The sequence below is a fragment of the Agrilus planipennis genome, unplaced genomic scaffold (genome assembly GCF_000699045.2).
Source record: "Agrilus planipennis isolate EAB-ADULT unplaced genomic scaffold, Apla_2.0 scaffold236, whole genome shotgun sequence".
Taxonomy (NCBI): domain Eukaryota; kingdom Metazoa; phylum Arthropoda; class Insecta; order Coleoptera; family Buprestidae; genus Agrilus; species Agrilus planipennis.
The window spans coordinates 458,388-478,263 of record NW_020439155.1 but is presented as its reverse complement, the minus strand read 5'-3'; the positions used below and the strand labels follow the sequence as shown (position 1 = coordinate 478,263).

Below are 19,876 nucleotides of genomic sequence, written 5' to 3'. Positions count from 1 at the left end.
GCAGGTGTGAAAAGTAAACCAAATCTAGGAGTAATGCCAATGCAGAAAATTTGTTATTTCAGTGGGATTAAAATAAATATCTAGTTGCTCTCACTCATCAGTTCAAAACTAACTGCATAATGATGCAAAGCAAAGCGAAGACGAAAACAGCAAACCAAGAATATAGTTCACCAAAGACCACACCCATGTAGACAATGGTTGTTTCAGTACGACCAAACTGAACATTCAACTCCCTCTCATTTGTTAAACGATCTCTAGAAATGGGCAAAAAAACATTAATTACACTATTATTAATTAAGGGATAGATTAAACACACCTAAAAACACGCATCAAAAACCAAGTAAAACATCTGAATCATAAAATGGCGACAATCATCAAGTTTACATGACAGACCAAATTTGACATATAAATGTGAAATAATCATAGATGCATATAACATTAATTTATAATGTAGACAGTAGATAATTATTAAAATTCCACCGATGCACCAGTCCATTTAAACTGTAAACAATAGATAAATGTTAAACGACACACCATAGATGCTGTGGACTATAGATATTTAAAATACTATACATACGTCATACCCATACCATCAATCTATACTCTGGCCAATAGATAACAATTTAAAAGAAATGCCACTGTAGATTAATAAAGAGCAATTAATATTGATTACGTCTTGTTTTCTCACCTTAACTAACTGTAGAAAGTAGCGTTCCAAAGTCTACCAGTATAATGAGCAAAGCAAATCTAAGAGGGATATCACTTCTGTTGTTTCAGTGGCTCCCCATTCTCAGAGCCAAAACTAACTGTATAATGTTGCAAGTTGAAAACGTCAAAAGTATCGGTTGTTTCAGTAGCACCAATTCCTTCTAATTTGTTACGACAACCTGCAAGAAAAAGTAATCAATTACCACTTTTAAAGCAAGTAAATCAGTAACATTCGCACTAATCAAAAGATCAGTTCCAAATTAATTCTGCTGAAATGTTGTTTAAAAGTTGTCTATTGAGGCAACTTACAAGTATCTAAGAAATTGAATTTTTAATTGATACTGTTACATACCAGTTCATTGTCATAAATCCTTTTTTCAGCAACAGCACACTATCCGTTCCTCATGGAAAAATGGCGTTTTCATGCCTTTTTTTAGGACCATAAGCATAGCTACTTCCTGGAGNTCTTCACATCAGAAGCATAGATTGTTTCAGTAGCACCAATTTCTTCTAATTTGTTAGACAATCTATAGAAACAGGCAAGAAAAAGTAATTAATTACCACTTTTAAAACAAGTAAATCAGTAACATTCACACTAATGAAAAGATCAGTTCCACATCAATTCTGTTGTTCTACATCTGCCATTTCTGAAATGTTGTTTAAAAGTTGTCTATTTAGGCAAGTTACAAATGTCTAAGAAATTGAAATTTCTAAGAATTTCTTTACCATTTTTAATTGATACTGTTATATACCAGTTCATTGTCATAAATACTTTCTTCAGCAACAGCAGTCTCCGTTCCAATGTTCACAATAGAAAAATAGCGTTTTCATGCTTTTTTTTCTAGGACCATAGGTACAGCAACTTTCTGGAGCGATTGACGACTGAGACAACCAATGCTCCATAATTTAAACAAAATCTGGAGTTCTTCTAATGCTCCTGTAAAATGAAATCTTATGAAACAGTATTCAGATACAATTAGTTTCCTTAGTAAATAACGTGCATAATAGATGGTTGAACTAATGTTAGAAATTGACAAAAGAAATATTTTAGACGCATGATAATGTCAATTTATACTGTGGAAAATGGATAATTATTAAAAAATAAATGTCATAATAGTTTAATAAAGAGCAATTACTATTGATTAAGTTATGTACACACGCCACAGTTAACTATACAAAGTAGCTTTCTATAGTTTATCAGTGAGTTGAGCAAACCAAATCTAGAAAGGACACCACTGCAGACAATTTGTTGTTTTGATGGCTTCTAAATTCATTTCCAATCGCCCCATATTCTTAAGGCCAAAATTAATTGCATAATGTTGCAAGGTGAAGACTTCAAAAGCATCAGTTGTTTTAGTAGCATCAAAATTGACCGTAATTCCTTCTCATTTGTTGAACAACCTATAGAAACGGGCAACAAAAAGTAATTAATTATCACTTTAAACAAGTAAATCAGTACCATTTAGACTGATAAAAAGATCAGTTCCACATTAATTCTGCTGTTTTAACTTATGCCATTTCTGAAACGTTGTTTAAAAGTTGTCTATTGAAGCAAGTTACAAATGTCTAAGAGATAGAAGTTTCTGGGGCCTCATTTACTATTCTTAATTGGTACTGTTACTTACCAGTTTATTGTCATGAATCCTTCCTTTAGCAACAGCACACTTTCTCCATTCCCAATAGAAAAAGGCACTTCCATGCTTTCTTTATGACCATAGGCACACATCTACTTCCTGGGCAAATGAGGACTAATACAACCAATGTTCCTTAATTTAATGGCATCCGGAGTTTTCTATTGTTCCTGTAAAATAAAATCTATGCATGAAAGAGCATTCAGATACAATTAATTTAGCTTCCCTACTAAATAACGTGCATAATATACGATTAAAACGTTTTTTTCTGGTAATATCAAATTAGTAAATTGTACATACAATATGGCATGTACGCTCACCATAATGAACTACAAGAGTCTGCAAGATGAAAAGTTAACTGATAAGAAACCATGCAAGACCACTTGCATTAAAATAAACTTCAACTTCTTCTCTCGTTTACCTTCAATCTGTAGAAATAGAGAAATTAACTATTGTATGAAGTAAACAAATAATGAAATAGGTTAAAAGCACTTACAAAAACTGCATAATGCTGCAAAGCGAAGATGAAAACAGCAAACCAAGATTACAGTTCACAAAAGACCACACCCATGTAAACAATGGTTCTTTCAGTACGACCAAACTGAACTTTGACTCTCTCTCATTTGTTGAACGATCTGTACAAACGGGCAAACAAAACATATTAATTACACTGTTAATTAAGGAAGAGATTAAACACACCTAAAAACACGCACCTAGAGCCAAGTAAAACAGCTGAACTATAAAATGGCGACAAGCGTGAGTTTAAATGACAAACCAAATTTTACAGATAAATGTGAAATAATCATAGATGCACGATAACGGTAGTTTATGATGTAGACGATAGATAATTATTAAAATTCCGCAGATGCAACAGTCAATTTAAACTGTAAACAATAATGTTAAACAGCGTACCATAGATGCTGTGGACTATAGATATTTAAAATACTACGCCAGAACATAAATCTATACTCTGGCCAATAGATAACAGTTTAAAAGAAATGCCACTATAGATAAATAAAGAAAACTAATATTAATTACGTCTTGTTTCCTCGCCTTAACTAATTGTAGAAAGTAGCGTTCTAAAGTCTATNTATTAATTAAGAAACACATTTAACACAAGTAAAAACGCACTAGCAAAGCAACTAAATTAGCTGAATTATGAAATGACAACGTTACTTCGTGTCATTTTACATCACAGTTATAGCCATAGATAATAGATCTCTACAAAGGGTAGCAGAGAAGTATAGACATAGATAATAGATATACATAACGGTAATAACTACTATTGATAACTACATAGGCGGATAAAGAGCCGACACTTTTAAATCATTTTTGAAGTTAAAAAATCATAGAAAGAAATTAAAGAATAATAAAATCTTAAAAGCATAGATAGTTGAACGAAATAACCATACATGCACGATAACGTCAACTTATGATGCTAATGATAATAAGGTACGTTCCATGAGGGTTACATACAGATGAAAGGAAAAATAAAAAATACAGTATTATATATTCAGAAATTAAACATTTAATAAAATGTAAAGTATATACTCACTATTAGATAAAATTCATTCAGCCTCTTTAGTAAAAAAGCCTGCATTGCATGTTACAGTAATGATGAAGCTTTTTCTTTGTTTATGTGAATACAAAATGTTATGGCCTGTATTCCCACTATAATTAACTGCAAAGTCGTTCTAGGTGAAAAGTAAACGACAAACAATAAAGTCCAGCAAAAGCAAAAGTACAAATTACTACAATGCTTTCTCTATTTTATCGGTATATCTGTAAGAAATCGTCAATAAAAGCAAATTAACTACGCTATTAAGATGAAATAAAACAAAAATACACACCGAAGAGCAAGTACCAAAACTGACCAAAATATTACGTCAATTTATTCTATAGATGAATAGGGTGCATTCTACTAGGCATACATACCGTCCAACATGCCAATTACGTCTACATTGATCTAAAATTTATAATTCTCTTTCACTGACGGCTACAGTCATTTTACGAATAACTTGCTGTGAAAGAAAATAACTTTATATGCATGATTTATATACGACCAACACTTCCAAATAAAAAAATAAAGCAAATATAGATATTTACAATAACTCGAAGAAAAATTAAATAATAGCATATTTACTACTTTTAAATCATGTGGAGGTATGTTCATGATTGATTGAAAAATATACTTGGTTATTTTTTTTTTTTTAAGTAGATCCGCAGCATTACCTAAGGCAAAATATAAAACAAACATTAAATTGCCTTAACCACTAATTTTACGGGGGTAGTGGTAAATGACGCGTCAAGAATTCATCCATAAAAGAATATAATTCAACGTCCATAAATTGTTTTATTTAAACAAGTTTTACAAACAATTTTTACAGTAAATAATGTTTTGCAATATTAATATCAAAACATACAGTGCAGGATGTTACCCACATTCTTCTTCTTATCTTAACCTTTGTTGCTTTTTGTACATTCAACATGGGGAGCTAGGAAAGTCCACGAAAACATTACGAAATTCCTTGCTACATATTAACACTGTCGTCATCATGTCAGTGTCCCTTCCATCTGTCACAGTTCATGCTCTTCTTTATTTTGTCCTTCGAATTAGATAGCCGTAGCAATTTCGCATACCAGTTAATACAATGCAGTGAGACTTATTATACATCATACTGTTTACTTACACCGTTTTTGATACATTATTTTTTTACATGCGACATCAGAACATAAAAAAGAAGCAGGTTGATAAATATTATTTACATTCCTACTTCTTTTCCAATAAATGAGAATATGAATAAAAATATTAAAACGAAAACGCTGAGAAGTTTTCAGATATTCTATCCCTTCCTTCCCCTAATGAACTTTCTACAACTAGAGATAATTTAAATTTAAATTTGTAAAATACTGTTGACAACATTGTTATGTTGACAACCAAGGAGTTTTGACGTTCTATTTTTTCTTAATAACAGGAATATTTTAAAAATTATTTGTATCAAAAAAGAAATTGAATATCCGGAAACTACAATCATTAGTAGAAGTCGTTTTAATATTTCCTTCGTTTCTGAAATAATTAAAAAATGTTTACAAATTCAAACAACAAAAAAAGAAACTAAAGTTAAATAATCTATTTAGGTTCTGTCATTAGGGTTGTTACAATGAGTATTTGAACTTTCGAACAACCTAAAAATTACAATACACTAAAAAATAGTCTTGTGGCTACTGTAGAAAAGGCAGTATGTCAAGGCGACTTTTTTGAGGTAGAAATAGCCAGTTTCTTTGTCCAATACAAGCATTGTAATCCATTTTACCAAATGTTTCAATTGCATAATTAAATGCTGCACAATCATGAATAAAAATTATGAATTATGCAATGCCTTTTGGGTTCATTACAATATACTTAATACTGATAAAATAGACTGCAATAACTATTCAATATGCCATTTATAATTTTTTTAATGGAAAATTATAGTTGAATTTAAAAAGTAATTCATTTGGAATGCTATAGCTAAAACTTCCATGTTACATTTTATAACACTGACGTGATATATATTTTTCATTGCCTGAGTGATGACAGCTAAAGCGAAAGGAATTTTAATAAAAAATGAAAGTTGAAATGAAAATACCTAAATTAAGAGATAGACTGCATTTGCTTTACCTAGCTAAATTTCGATGTATTTTGTAACACAATACGTATGTATGTAATAAGTTACAGTATTGAAAATATTTAAATTCAATTAAAATATTTGAAACTGATGTTTAATTAATGTTACTGTTTATACTATGATCACCTACAGTAAGCAAACAATATTATCTCCAAGTGTTTTCAAGTATACTCTTAAAAAGATTCACGACCTTAGAAGAACAATAAAACGACACATTTATGATGGTTTTAATATATAGATATATTTTAAGACTCCAATAATGTACAAAAAATATGTGTGTAATTAAATAATGCTTTGTCTGTCAATTTGTTCAATTTAGTGGCTGGGTGTAATTGACAATAATCAAGTATGTATGTATTTTATGTATGCTAGCGCTAATTTTTTTATATAAGGTCTAGGAACGCTCCTAGCAACAGTAACATGGCGATCGCCTATCACAATGTCCAACAAAACGAGCTTTCCATTTAACGTAGATTAAATTATATATAAAATATTAACAGTTACTATTTTTTTGGTAATGCGTAGCATGAACACTGACCGAAGGAAGACAACACTAAACACATTCAAATAATATAACATGTGCGTCTGACGCTGCCGCCGTCATTGGTTAGTTACTTTTTTAACAACACATTCTATGCGTTTTTCCAAAAAAAAAAAAAAAAATGGCCCTCTTACCCACAAATAACACGGTTACGCACAACGCGTTACTGTTATTGGTTAAACATTTAATGAAATAACGGTAACGCGTGAGCGTGCTTTTGTTTTTTTTTTCTGTTTTTAAAAGTTTGACGCGCAAATGTGTGGTCGTCTTCTATCCCGCCCGTTATGACAGCGACGCGCAGGCGACGTGTGTATTTTATGTCAATAACGAATTAAACAAATCGAAATTCGTAAAATGTAACAGAGATATATAAATTACAAACAAGTCCCAGTTATTATCATTTATATTAATATGTACAATTGCACTCAGACCCTAGAACGCCTTCCCTCGCTCCGCACTACCCTAACGAAACAAACAAGCAACGTTCTAATGCACTTGGTACAGCTAACCTGTCTAAATTACAGCCTGTGGTACTTAACCGTTGAGGTACCTATGTAGTTGTAATAGAAGTTACTCTTTTTTAAAATTATTATTCTTATTATTATTTACAATATGTGACCAGGTCGTTGGTGGTCACTCGGAGAGCAGTTTCTGGAGCAGAGACGACTGCGACTGTGACTGCGGTTTTCCGTGATCACCTTGTCGGACCTCCTCCATAGTACTCTGTAACATAGAACGATAAGTAGAAGCAATCGCGGCAGTATATAATTTCTATTTTTATCTTTTTTTTTGTTTATTTGTTTTTAATGTGTACAGCATGCAAGCCGGGTTAGTATTAGCAAGCAGGGCGGGGTGAGTGGACAGGTGTGTGGCTTACCCTCGAGGTCGCTGGCTGTGGAGACACTGAACCCATATCTGAACCCATTGCACCCCACAGTTTTGGGCTCTCACTCGCACCTGCACGCAACAACAACATCATTGTACGCACTCCCTGCAGATTTACACAAAACTGCATCTACATGATTAACGTTTCACAAAAAACTCGGATTTCTTTCTTTTAGATCGTTTAATAAATCAAACGTAGTCTTAATTTAATAAGCAAGTACAACTTGTAAATCGAACACAAGTACTTAACACATCACCAAAGAATGATTATTACTGTCAACAATTGTTTAATAATTTGAGTTCAATATGTAACAAAATGTGTAAAACGTTTTAATTTTGTATTATCTAATACCGCGTAAATGCAATTCTTGTAAATTCTGCCCCATTTTTGATTATTAATACCATGACACACTAATACTGATAATAAACATCATTGTAAGAACAAAACAAAATACTGTAAAAATGTTAGCTATTTTGAACGAATTCGAATTGACAAAATTTAAAAAAAATTATTTCCAATTTTGTATCATTATAGATATAAGATAAAATAAGCAATAGACTTCTTGAAATTCATAAAAAAAAGAAAATGGTTTGCTTTGAAGTTTAATATCAACATTAACCCAAAGTAGATGGACTAAAATATAGCACCGAACGTTTTTAAAGTAAATTTTTCGAAGTTTTCACATCTTGTGTTCGTGTGAACAAAATACAAGGTGTCTGTTATACATTATCACATTTTTAGTTAAAACTATAAAAACAGTATACTTTATAACATAAATTTAAAAAATAGACTATGTAAATGTATTACTGTGTATAACTAGCAGTAGTTTTAATTTCGAAATTTTAAATATGGACTTTTTCTGATGATACCCAAATGATGAACGATTAATGAAGGACACCTTGTATTATTAGTTTACCCAAAAAGAACAATGATTCGTTTACATTGCCCCAAGCATTGTATATAAAACATATGTACATAAAAATGCATAATGACATTGTCCCATTTGTTATATACCATACAATATAATCGGCAAAACAAAAAAAACGTGCTTTTCTAAAATCCCCCTAGATATTAACTAAATCTTTAAAAAACCAAGAATCAAAAGCAATTTACTTACCAGACGTTGGCATCTCAAAAGAAAGACCCAGTGCTTCGAGATCAGCTGTGTTGACTGTTTGCTGGTTGATGATGATTTGCGATGGGGGCCTGTTAGGTACCTGTTGTTGCTGCTGCTGTTGTTGCTGCGTTTGTCCGGTTCGCGCTCCTACAACAGCTCGCAGCTCTTGTCTCACATACTCCGACGTTGTCCCACTGCCCGACACACCTGTCACAAATTTTGCTAACAACATGGCTTCCCACAAGCTAATGCGCATTAGCAATATTCAACATAACTCATACACAACTTTTCAGTACATTCCTCTTCCTTTTTAAATTTCATTACAATAATAACGGAATGTAACAAATAATAATTACAGATACGTTGACAAACTGATGAAAGAAAAAGGGATTTTTTCTTATTAAGAAGTATATGCATGAGTCATGCTGAAAGTACATTTTTTTAGCAAAAGTACAACAGAAACTCTCACGCACATAAAACAGGTTATAAATTTGTGAATATTTATAACTACATATATCGATACGATCAAGTATGTAAAACCATGCAGAAAGGATACTCCAAAAAGTCATGCTCAAAAACCAAATACACAATTAACTTTGAAGTTCTCATTATTGGCTAAACAGAAATAATTGAAAGACTAATGAACCAACATTATAGTTTTTTACATTTTACATCGCAATATTTTATTAAATACTGAATGTTTTTGGTGAAATAGGAAACAAAGGAACATTTATAAATAAGGCGATTACATACGGTAACATATAAGCAAAAAATACCTCCATTATTTCCGAATAATGAGAGTTTAAAGTTAATGAGCAATTAAATAAGAATGAAAAGCATCTACTGAAATAAGAAGAATGCAGAGTAATGTAAAGCGCATGGAACACAAGGCAATCATATAAAAAAACAGCAATACATATAAATGATGACAAGGTAGTTGTGGTGAACGAGGGTCAGGCAGGTTGTTGGCGTAGGATTTTCTTTCTTTTTTTTAATTTTCTGGCAAAGGATGGGAATTCCCCAGTGGTTTTAGCACAGCCATGAGGCGAACACATGTAATAATGTATTATGAGTGTTGTTAGACACAGGGCGGGCGATGTGCCGATAATATGAGTGCTGGTGAGATGATCACGGATAATAATCCTTTTAACTTCCTAGAATGGCCACTTTTACTAAATTTAAAAACTCTTGAAAAATAAGCACTACTATATAAATAAAATAATAAGAATGTGTTATCTATTTATTCGATATTTTTCAACCTCAAATTTTTGAGTACTATTCTGCACTATAAATTTGAAAATAATTTCGTGTTTGAACACGAAGGGAAGAAGTAATTCATAATTAACATGAAACTAAATACGTAAAAATAGAACTCTAACAATTGCTTTTGAGAGTATATTTATTTTAGACCAATTCAAAAAAAACACATAACTAAGAAAAAGTTGCAGTTCATACAAGCAAAATTTTTAGTATACTACTAATATGAAACTAACTTCCTCATAGACTTTCCCTAAACGTTATTTGATATTTCCTTAAAAATCACTAAACTTAAGTTACAAAATACATACAGATCTTGCCTACTAACAAAATCCAATCATTTTTTACCAGTAATGTACATAAACAAACAAGAAATAGCATTTTCTTGTCCAACAAGTGTCTCTAGTAGATTGGATTTACACTTAGACTGTTACCCTTTTCTTAAAAAAATATCAAAAGATATATATATNTAAATAACTATCAAAAATATATAGAGGAATGCATTGTTTAAACTTTTCAACATAATTGATGTTGATATCTTTGTAGAGTATCTCATTTAGTAATTTTAACTTACGACAAAAAGCGTAGTGGCCAGTTCCCTTCACACTAACAGAATAATTTGAAAAATAAATATGGAATTTTTTTTTTGTATAAACAAGGTTTAACTTGTAAATGGGACCATTCTAGGAAGCTACGGTGTAAAAGTGCCCCATCATCAGGTTCGGCCGCAACTTACCGGCTTGTAGGTGTGGGGGAGCACGGCCCCTGTCGGCACCATTGTACGCTAACGGTAAACCGGACTGATCGTAACAGTACTGGGAGTCTTGTTGATACATCATGGGGTGATGTTGGTGGGGAATAGGGGGATAAGGGTGAGGGGGGTGATCCCTGCCATATGGCCGGGGGGATCCCAGGCCACCTGTAACAACGCCACGCTCAGACAGTGTTTTATTTTCCCTTTTTTATTGTACGTGCGAATTTTTTTTTTATCTTTACGTCTTCGAATTTAATAAACTCTAATAAAATTGTTAACACAGACTTTTATCAAAAACCCTCCATCTTATGTTTTGTGTCTGTAGAAATTATTCGGCAAAAGTCTAACAAACATTTTAAATAAACAAAATTTACCATAAACTCAATTTAGCGCATTTTATTTTATTTACAAAATAAGTAAATATATATCAAAACTTGAAAGACCGACACCACACTCAGTTAAATTTTCAAAACCCCTTCTCCGTCCTTTTAAAAGTTAGTATTAATAGAAATGCTAATTTTCTTTTATCTTACGTTAGCCGTTAACCTTTCCTGTAAATAAATAAATTGCAGAGCGCTAAATATAAATAGCAACTAACATTGTTACTGCATTCCAATTTCGCTTCTAAAACGAGCTATTCTAAACTTCGCTGTAATTAAAATCTAATAATTCAAATAAAATATATCTATATGTATAAAAGTATATATATAAAATCATGTGACGTTCTACCATGCATAATATTAATAGTAATAAAAATTGAAAAACTCACTGCACAAAACCTAATCACTAAAGATGCATGGCCTACTAGAGAGCAAAGTTAAAACATGCCAAAAGTGTAGCATGTGTGAAAATAACCACCGGTTGTATTATTATTTTTCAACTGATTAATAATAGAACGCGCAATGAAAAAAAAAAGAAAAGATATAAATCACACACTTTTACGATAGAACAGCAGCAATTAGAAGTGACGACGTAATTATAAAAAGGCGTGGTATCTCATCTAGTCGGTGATGAAAAAAAAAAAGAACAAATAACGTACCTGGTAGTTGTGTTGTTGCGGTGGGCGCGCTATTGGTGCGCTGCAACCTCAGGTACTGGTTTTGATTAAAAGCAGAGTTAGGTGAAGCAGGTGGAGCAAACGAATCGGTGGGTGGAAAGGGTGATTGCCTAGTTGGCGCAGGCGCAGCACCCGGGCTACCCATCGCTCGCGGTTGCTGTTGCTGCTGCGGTTGCTGAGGAGCTCTCTGTACAGGAAATGTTCGACCATTTGGTCCTGACACATAATTACCCTGAAAGAAACAACAATGTTCATTGCTAAAATCGAAAAATGCTACGACAGTTTCTTTGTAAGTACCAGAAAAAAAAAATTATAGGTTGGTAATTATTCAGTTAAACGATGCATCACACCGCATACACATATGTAATTTTTACATTAAAATAGAATAATGTTATTTAACTCAAGGTTGATATCTCACATACCGTTAACTGTGCATTAAGCATTGGATTTTGTTGTTGTTGGACGCTCAATCGAGGCTGTTGTGTCTGTTGCCAGTTGGTATTTTGCGTTGTGACTTGGGGATATCCCTGGTGAAAAAAGAAGCGATTGTTTAAGATTCATCATAAACGCGTTCCTATATGATCACGATAATAAAGCATTGACTTTTTACTTACCGGCGCCTGAGTGAAGGTATTTTGTTGGCCAATAGGTGAAGTCAACTGTGAGTGAGGAGAGTAGGGTTGCTGATTGGTAATCCTTTGGTTAGGAGTTTGACTTAATTGTCCAGAATAAGTTGGCGACAACTGAGACTCTGGGACACTGTTGGATCTTTGTAACGAAACATTAGGAGCCACAGTGTTATTAAGCAACGTATCTATGTTTTGTAAGCCTGATATTTCGGCAGCTGCAGCATTGGACGGGATCAACAAGTGTTGCTGTTGCTGTTGTTGGAGCAGGCGTCTCTTATGCTCCTGCTGTTGTTGTAGTAGCTGTTTACGTTGTTGTTGGGTAAATAACTGCTGACTGGCAACTGTACCCCCAGCCATCGAATACTGAGATGCTCCAGGCCGCACTTGACCCCTAGGAACGTTAAAAGCAGCTCTAGGATACGTAGGGGGCGGTGGAAAACCTGCTTGGTTCGACTGTGTTGCTAACTGTAAAAAAATTTGATATTTTTAAACAAAAATACAATATAGTATACAAATCATATTAGAACGCTTCTGAAAGTTAATGATGCTGGAAAGAAACACGATTTGATTAATAAGTAACGTTCATTGCTATGAAAGAACTATAATTTTGTAGATGTAGAAAAAAAAATTTGCTGCATACTACACCGAATACATATACAATATAGGAATAAAATGAGTAAAATATTATTAGAAATAAATAGTTACAACTACACAAAAATCTGAAGTGCGACAAGAAAATATAGTATCTAAAAATTCTGCTCCATTATATTCAGAATAACTGCAATATCTATTAATTAAAAATAATTTAAGAGAAAATCACAAAATAAATTTATACTGTTAAGCATCACAAATCGAAAAGTTACAGCTTTTCATCAAAATTTTTAATTATACGTCTAAACTTATGCTTTAAAAATCAGGTCATATTTATAAATGGATTTAATAAAGCTGAAATTTCGGTATTTGTCTTAATAAAGTCAATGGAAGAAAGGACTTACCGCAGCCGATGAGTAAGCTGGTGGTGTTCCCGGTAACGAAATAGTGGGTGAAGAAGGACTTTTGTTAACAGCACTTTCACATTGCATAAGAGATTTTTGTATGATATTGATGGCCATCTTTTCACTTATGGGTTCGCCTCTTTGAATATTGTTGTTATTCTGAGCCGCATCTATTGAATTTATTAAGTTCAGTAACTCGGCATTGTTGCTTACGTCTGGCACGAAATCGATAACGGCGTCCAAAATGGCAGAAAGATCGGGATCGGACTGCATGTCCCATCCATGGTCTACGTTGGTCGTACTGGCTGCAACGCTATACGAAATCGAATCAATTTGGTTGAATTGGCGACCTTGCGTTCGTTGTATGCTATTGTTGTTGTCTCCGGGTTGGAGATTGAGGTAGTTTGTTGTATTATGTGAACGAGGCATCCGTTGTGGTCCTCTGCTGTTCAACTGCTGAACACCAGGATTGCTCATACGGTTTTGGATGTTGGTGTTTTTGTTTAAATCGACTATTTTGGGCAGCTTCTCTTGAGGCGTGGCAGATATCACACTGGCAGGTACAGGGGGTATGGGTATGTGATTATTGGGCTGCTTCGCGAGCAGCGAAGCGAGCATTTTGTTTCGTTCGCACAATTTACTTCCGGTTGAACCTGACGACGAAACACCGTCAGAGCTTCTTTTAGATGGGTTGTCATCTCGGTCGTCGCTCGGTCGCTTTCTTCCGCTTCGTTCACCATTCGGTGGCGAAGGCGAAGGGCTGAAGCCCAGGCTACGAAGCAAGGAGTCATCATGAGACTGCTGTGTTTCAGGTTTCCTTTCTTCGTCATCTTTGAGAAGCTGTGAAAGGAGTTCGCTTTGTTTTTTCAATCCTGCCCGAGCTTCCAGATCGTCGTCGTCATTCTTTTCATTCAACAACTAAAAGAAAGAAAGGATATAAATATTTCAGATTTGCAAATCCAATGATACTAATGTGAATAATAAAATATCTTATTTATTTGGTAGCTCAGGGACAACACTTCTTAGAAATAACAAAGTAGCGGGGTAGAAGATAGTCTACAATAAAATAGTTTACATGCTGTTTCAAATGTTAAATGAATGTATTGCAATGTCGGATACGGCAAATGCTACAACATCGATTAAATTAGACAATATGGGCCCTTTCCAGTTATTAATTTCAGCCTGCGAGTTAAGTATGGCGTGCCAAAAATACAATTGAACTACAAATAACTTGTTTTGCTGAAGTAATACATAGAAAGAACATAAAAAAAAATATGAAAATGAATTTTCTAGATTAAACCATCTGTAATTAAATTATTGTTACTATTTGTACCTCGAAAACCATACTCGGTACAAAAAGGCAAATAACTGCATCGTATAAGCGATTACAGATTGAGCACTTTTTTGATAAGAAAGCTTATTTCTAACTTGTTTTGTTTTGAAGTTAAATTAGACGAATTAAAATTGGCCTCTAAAAGCTACCCAATTTGTCTAATATTTAATCAATATTGTAACTCTTACCGTTTCCAAGACAGTAATGTTGGGCACCCTGTATACATAATACTCTGTATCTTTTAATTAATAATAAACGTCAATTGTGTGATTAAACATATTCAATTGTGCGGAAACTGACAAAAAGTGATTATTTAGCACTTCACTAAAAATCGATGTAGGTTAACTATAAAGTTTAAAAAACATTATTGTGAAAGCATCATAAGAAACATGTTTCAATAACGTAATTCATAAACATCAACAGTGTGAAACAACCTTCGTCAAGTTGCAACACGGCAATGAGATATGAACTCTATTTAAATAAAGCACAAATATTTTTTTATTTCGCAAAAGAACCAAGAAGTAACGAACTACTAAAACAAAGGCTAAAAATTTCCATTTCCTATATATAAATTAAGTTGCATAAGAAATTTAATCATTGATAACTGCAATTATAGAACAGACTAAGTAGCTCAAAACACACTATTAAAACGTCTTTACAACTTTTGTCAGTCACTGAGGAAGATACCATTGTTACGGAACGTTTATATAAGTTTTGGTGTTAGACGGTTTGAGCTATTTAGTGTGTTTTATATTACACAACACCCCGCCAAAGTTTCCAGTTTCTTTGATTTTTACATTTGGGTGAAAAACAGAAAATAATAAAATTAGTGATAATTTATAGTAGAATAAAGATTCGAGCTACAGGGCCGTGGTCTAAGTGAACTGGGGTCGCAAGTCGCTGTCGAGACTTCGAGATATAATCTACGTTCACGTTGTCAACGCAGCACTACCACTGAGGATGTCAGCCGCAGTAGCCGACGAAACGTCTGGACAGAATAGTTCACTTCCAGTCCACGGTCCTATAGCCCGAATCTTTATTCTACTGTGGATTCCGGCCGTGAAAGCCTTTGTTCTTATTAGTGATATTTTGTTCAAAATGAGTTGTACTACAAATTCATTTTTAAGTAAAAGTTTTACTAGCTTACATTACTTATCTTACAATATACATACATGTATAGGGCAGAAACTGGATTATCATTATAAAATTATATTATCAGTACGAATATTCGGTTTTTGCGGTTAAATAGTAGACAATAGTAGAACTAAATTTACAACGTTATCAACGACTTATTGTGTGTAAGAACGCAAAAGAAAATAGTTCTTGAATAAAGTAAAATAAAAAAGGACTCCAGAATTTACAATTCATTCTTATTTCATCGAAATCCTTTGGGGAAAAATTGATAAAATCAAACATAATAAGTAGACACGAGCAACACGGTAAATGCGAGGCTGTAAATACATCTATACTCAATAAGCAAAAACATTGAATTGATTTATGACATTATCAGAGAGAAAAATAATGTCAATACAGGAGTGATTTCTCCAGATGAATATTCGTATTTAAGTAGTACATAATGGTTATTTCTCATATTAATATCAGTTGGCAGTTTTACGGACAAAACTGTAAGGTTTGCCATTTGTGTTTATTATTTGTTTGGTCAATTTCGTGTACCTACAGCTATTTAGTCTTCTTACTTTTTTTTTTAAGTTTTCAACTTAAGACTACTTCTTAGAACAGTCGTGTGTGGATTGTGCAGTTAATTAATGTGTACAAAAATCCCGAAGCAGTAGAATGAGATTACATTAATGTTACCTATCTGTGTAATTTGAGTGGATTTCCTACGTTGACCTGGTATGATGTAATTTACTTTTATGACGTATTGATCACGTGTAATGACTTTTATTTTGCATCAAATAGATATAGATAGGCCCCGCTGATGCAAAATCAACAAATATTTTTAGCATTTGTTTTTTTAATAGTTTTACGTATTTTTGTCTTAATGCAAGTATTCTAAAGTCTCGCTTGCATCAACCTGAGGAAAATATGGCACAATTATTGAATAATTGTATTTTTGGTTGAGAATGTTTCTTTCAAATTGTTTTTTAAAACACGTTTATTATTAAAATTTTAATAATCGTAATACATTTAGACGCACAGTTATCTACTATGGTGATACTTTTAGAATTTGATACATTTTGTAAATAAAATATTTGACATGAAACTTTCGATTAGATGACTTTACAAATGGTGTACAAATAAATAAATTTAAATTCAATACGTAATGTGATTAAAAATTCTACGTATCAGTCAAAATGCAGTAAGTAATAATACTATGTACATTTGACATCGACTTAAGTGACAAACTCATTAACAAACGTGAACATTAACAGAAACATATTCGCAATGATGATATGATAGTACTTCGAAAACTTTCTATCTATAACCAAATAATCCGAATTATTATGTATAACAACACTTCGGTTTCTGTGCCTAGACATCATCTATTCTATATAAAATAAAAAAACAATTTATGTTACAACTTAAACTTAACGTATTTACAAACTATAAACTGAATTAAAACACTCATACACGTATACACACAAATATAGAAACAGATACAGGCATATCTCGAACGTTATCAGTAAACTTGAACAAAATAATAAAATAATATACGCGACTAAAGAAACTGCTTGTTTTTGTGCATAAGCAAATCGGATATGTACGTGTACACGTGTATTTATGTTGAAAATGCCAATGGTGCTGCGTTTTTGAACGCGAGTAGGTATAATACCTAGCCACAAATCCACTCACCATAATTCAACACCGAAAATGTGATGTACGAATAACACAGGCAGATCAGTTCCGAAATGTGAAACATTTACAAAGGGAAGGATGACGGCTACGACACAACAATGACGATAATAACACAACTACACGACACAAGCAAGCGGCGAGCAGGCAAGCAGGCACACGATGACGATGTGTCGGACAAGACTCGGAGCGCAGGCAGGTAGAGAGACCGCACCGTACGTACTAGTCAATAGCGAAATGCCAACTGATTTCTTAAATGAGTATTTCTGATAACAATACTCGAGATAGAAAGAGACGGGTGATTGCAAAGTCAACAAAACAGTTATTTTTATACAAATGCCGAGAGTTTAGGTTTATTGGTTGCACAGTTGCTGCACTGCTTATAAAACTTATTTATGAAATTCCTTTAAATATTATTCAGCATAATGTCCAACAAGTTACAGTTGAAAACAATGACCACGGGGAGTCCACATTAACACGCGCAATGTAAAAATAGCTCATACTTAACCTATCCACATATTATACATACATATATATATATAGGTATGTGTGTAATGTAAGTAAGTAAACCCGTTCTTCATGTATTGTACAACGTTGCACCGATTACCTACATACGTATTCACTTATGTTAGAGTTTTATACATAAGTTCCATACGTATCACTAGACTGACTAATCCTGCAATAGCTATGAAGTCTTAGAGATTGATGTTTGTCATCTGACAGAAATTCCTCGAATCGCGGATCGCAAGGTGGCATTCTTTACATATATAAGGCTTACTGTTTAGAAATGTAGAAAAATAATATGTAATAGCATTTAATTTTAATAAGATTATTATTAAAATTGTTTAAAAAAAATGAATATGAAATAGTTATTTCCAGTTAAACATTTGTTGGACAATTTTGCTTTAATAATTTTTTTTTTAAATTAGGGGATGGGTGGTCTGCAATTTGTGACGTCTTTATTAAGGGGGGGATCCTCAAAATGGGACTGTTAGACCCGGGGGGAGGGGTGAAAATGTCGAAAAACAGTGGACTTCCGTCATGGACGACCCCTATACTCTGATTTAAAAAGCTAGCATGAGAATTTCAATAACCCCCCGCTCCCGTTAAATGAGATTTGGTAAAGTTTACCGTCGCCACATCATTCGTCAGCCATTACCAAAAATGGTAGGTACTTTTACCCAAGGGCAGAAACGTAAACAACTAAATGTATAATCATTACAAAAATAAAATGATACGAACTCGGCCATTGATTATTTATCGGTGCGGCTGATTGTTCAAAAGAATATTAATAAAACTGTATTTGGAAAATTAGTAAACTAGAAGAGGTATAGGTATCAACGAAGTGAATTCCGAAATGAAGATTTGTTCACGTCTATAACTATTTTGAGATTAGAAACGGGAATCCTGCCTGTTGCAATAACATGTTTGAAACATTTGCCTAAAGCGAAAAAGAAATATTATCATTTTGAATCACTTCGCCATTTATTCCAAGTGGATCACTTTTTTTAATCCGATGTTTGTAAACAGTAGCTACTAAAATCCACAACATCTCAAGGTGTGAAGGTTTACGTTTGTATTTTTTTCAAAATTTATAGCATGATCTGAACTAAAAATGCGTTCATCTTCAACAAAGTTATTTTTTCATGGATTTGTGTCGATCCAATCATATATTGCGCCTATTTAGATCATTTTAGGTATATCATTTTAAAATATTCACAGTTACACAGTACGCAATGAAATATTTCCCTCTATTAACGTCATGTTTTTTAGACTCCTCCCGTTTGACAAATCCTAATATTTTATAATTTTCGCTTTGTTATGTAACCGTCCGTCATCTTTACATAATATAAAAAAAATTAGCGTGCACCAAAAAAACAAAAAGAAATACATATATTTACTATCCCCTAGTCTTTTTGTGTTTGGTTTCGTGTAGTCTATATTCACCCTATGCAATATGTACACATTAATTAATACAATTTGCGTGTGTTGAGGTATATCAATATATACCTTAGATTCTAATAATTATTAACAAGATCCGGATAATGCAAAAAACATTGAGCAAGTTTTATAAGAAGGCCAGTCAAACGCTGTCCGAAATGAATTTTACAACAGATTGAAGTTGACCGGTAATTAGCGAGGCAGATGATAACAAAGTCGAAAACGTTTTTCTTAAGGAGAGAATTCTCTCGTAACAGAAGAAATATTAAAAGATTTTTGACGTTGAGCGATAACCATAAAAAAGACGTTTAATTTATTCAATTGCTGTTACCTAAAATAGACGGATATAGATATTGATTTACTTCTAAAATTTGATAAAAATATATTTTTAACTTTAGTGAAAAACGATAATTTAAGTACATTCATTTTAATAAAAATTTTGAACTATATTTTTACATCAAACTTTAATTTAAAACATACGTCCAACCTATCCCTTTTGAAACTTCTGAAAATACTGCAATTCAAAGTTACTGGCTATCATCCCC

The 19,876-nt window shown here is 32.9% G+C and overlaps 1 protein-coding gene and 1 long non-coding RNA gene across 15 annotated transcripts in view; both read right to left on the bottom strand.

Moving 5' to 3' along the window:
* Positions 1-123: 123 nt before the first annotated feature.
* Positions 124-3,429, bottom strand: LOC108739592. 8 transcript variants are annotated; one of them, XR_003231791.1, is made up of 10 exons: positions 3,378-3,429; positions 2,836-2,974; positions 2,660-2,767; positions 2,334-2,509; positions 1,845-2,109; positions 1,461-1,645; positions 699-887; positions 578-638; positions 317-501; positions 124-254 (listed from the first exon to the last, which is right to left on the bottom strand). It is a non-coding gene; the product is annotated as an uncharacterized LOC108739592 (long non-coding RNA). The 8 variants fall into 8 exon arrangements; XR_003231787.1 differs by having other exon boundaries at positions 578-887; XR_003231789.1 differs by lacking the exon at positions 578-638 and having other exon boundaries at positions 689-887.
* A 1,243-nt stretch (positions 3,430-4,672) lies between these two features.
* LOC108739593 (nuclear receptor coactivator 1) overlaps positions 4,673-19,876 on the bottom strand; it is a 368,290-nt gene continuing 353,086 nt past the window's right edge. For 3 of the 7 annotated variants that reach the window (XM_018473572.1, XM_018473573.1, XM_018473571.1), the window contains exons 5-12: positions 13,244-14,161; positions 12,234-12,713; positions 12,042-12,146; positions 11,602-11,851; positions 10,545-10,727; positions 8,552-8,758; positions 7,426-7,505; positions 4,673-7,271 (exon numbers count right to left, since the gene is read on the bottom strand). In XM_018473572.1, coding sequence (XP_018329074.1) covers positions 7,182-7,271; positions 7,426-7,505; positions 8,552-8,758; positions 10,545-10,727; positions 11,602-11,851; positions 12,042-12,146; positions 12,234-12,713; positions 13,244-14,161 — 2,313 coding nt within the window. In that variant the 3' untranslated portion in view covers positions 4,673-7,181. The remainder of the gene's footprint in view (positions 7,272-7,425; positions 7,506-8,551; positions 8,759-10,544; positions 10,728-11,601; positions 11,852-12,041; positions 12,147-12,233; positions 12,714-13,243; positions 14,162-19,876) is intronic. The other 4 variants (XM_018473575.1, XM_018473574.2, XM_018473577.1 and 1 more) reach the window with 4 other exon arrangements.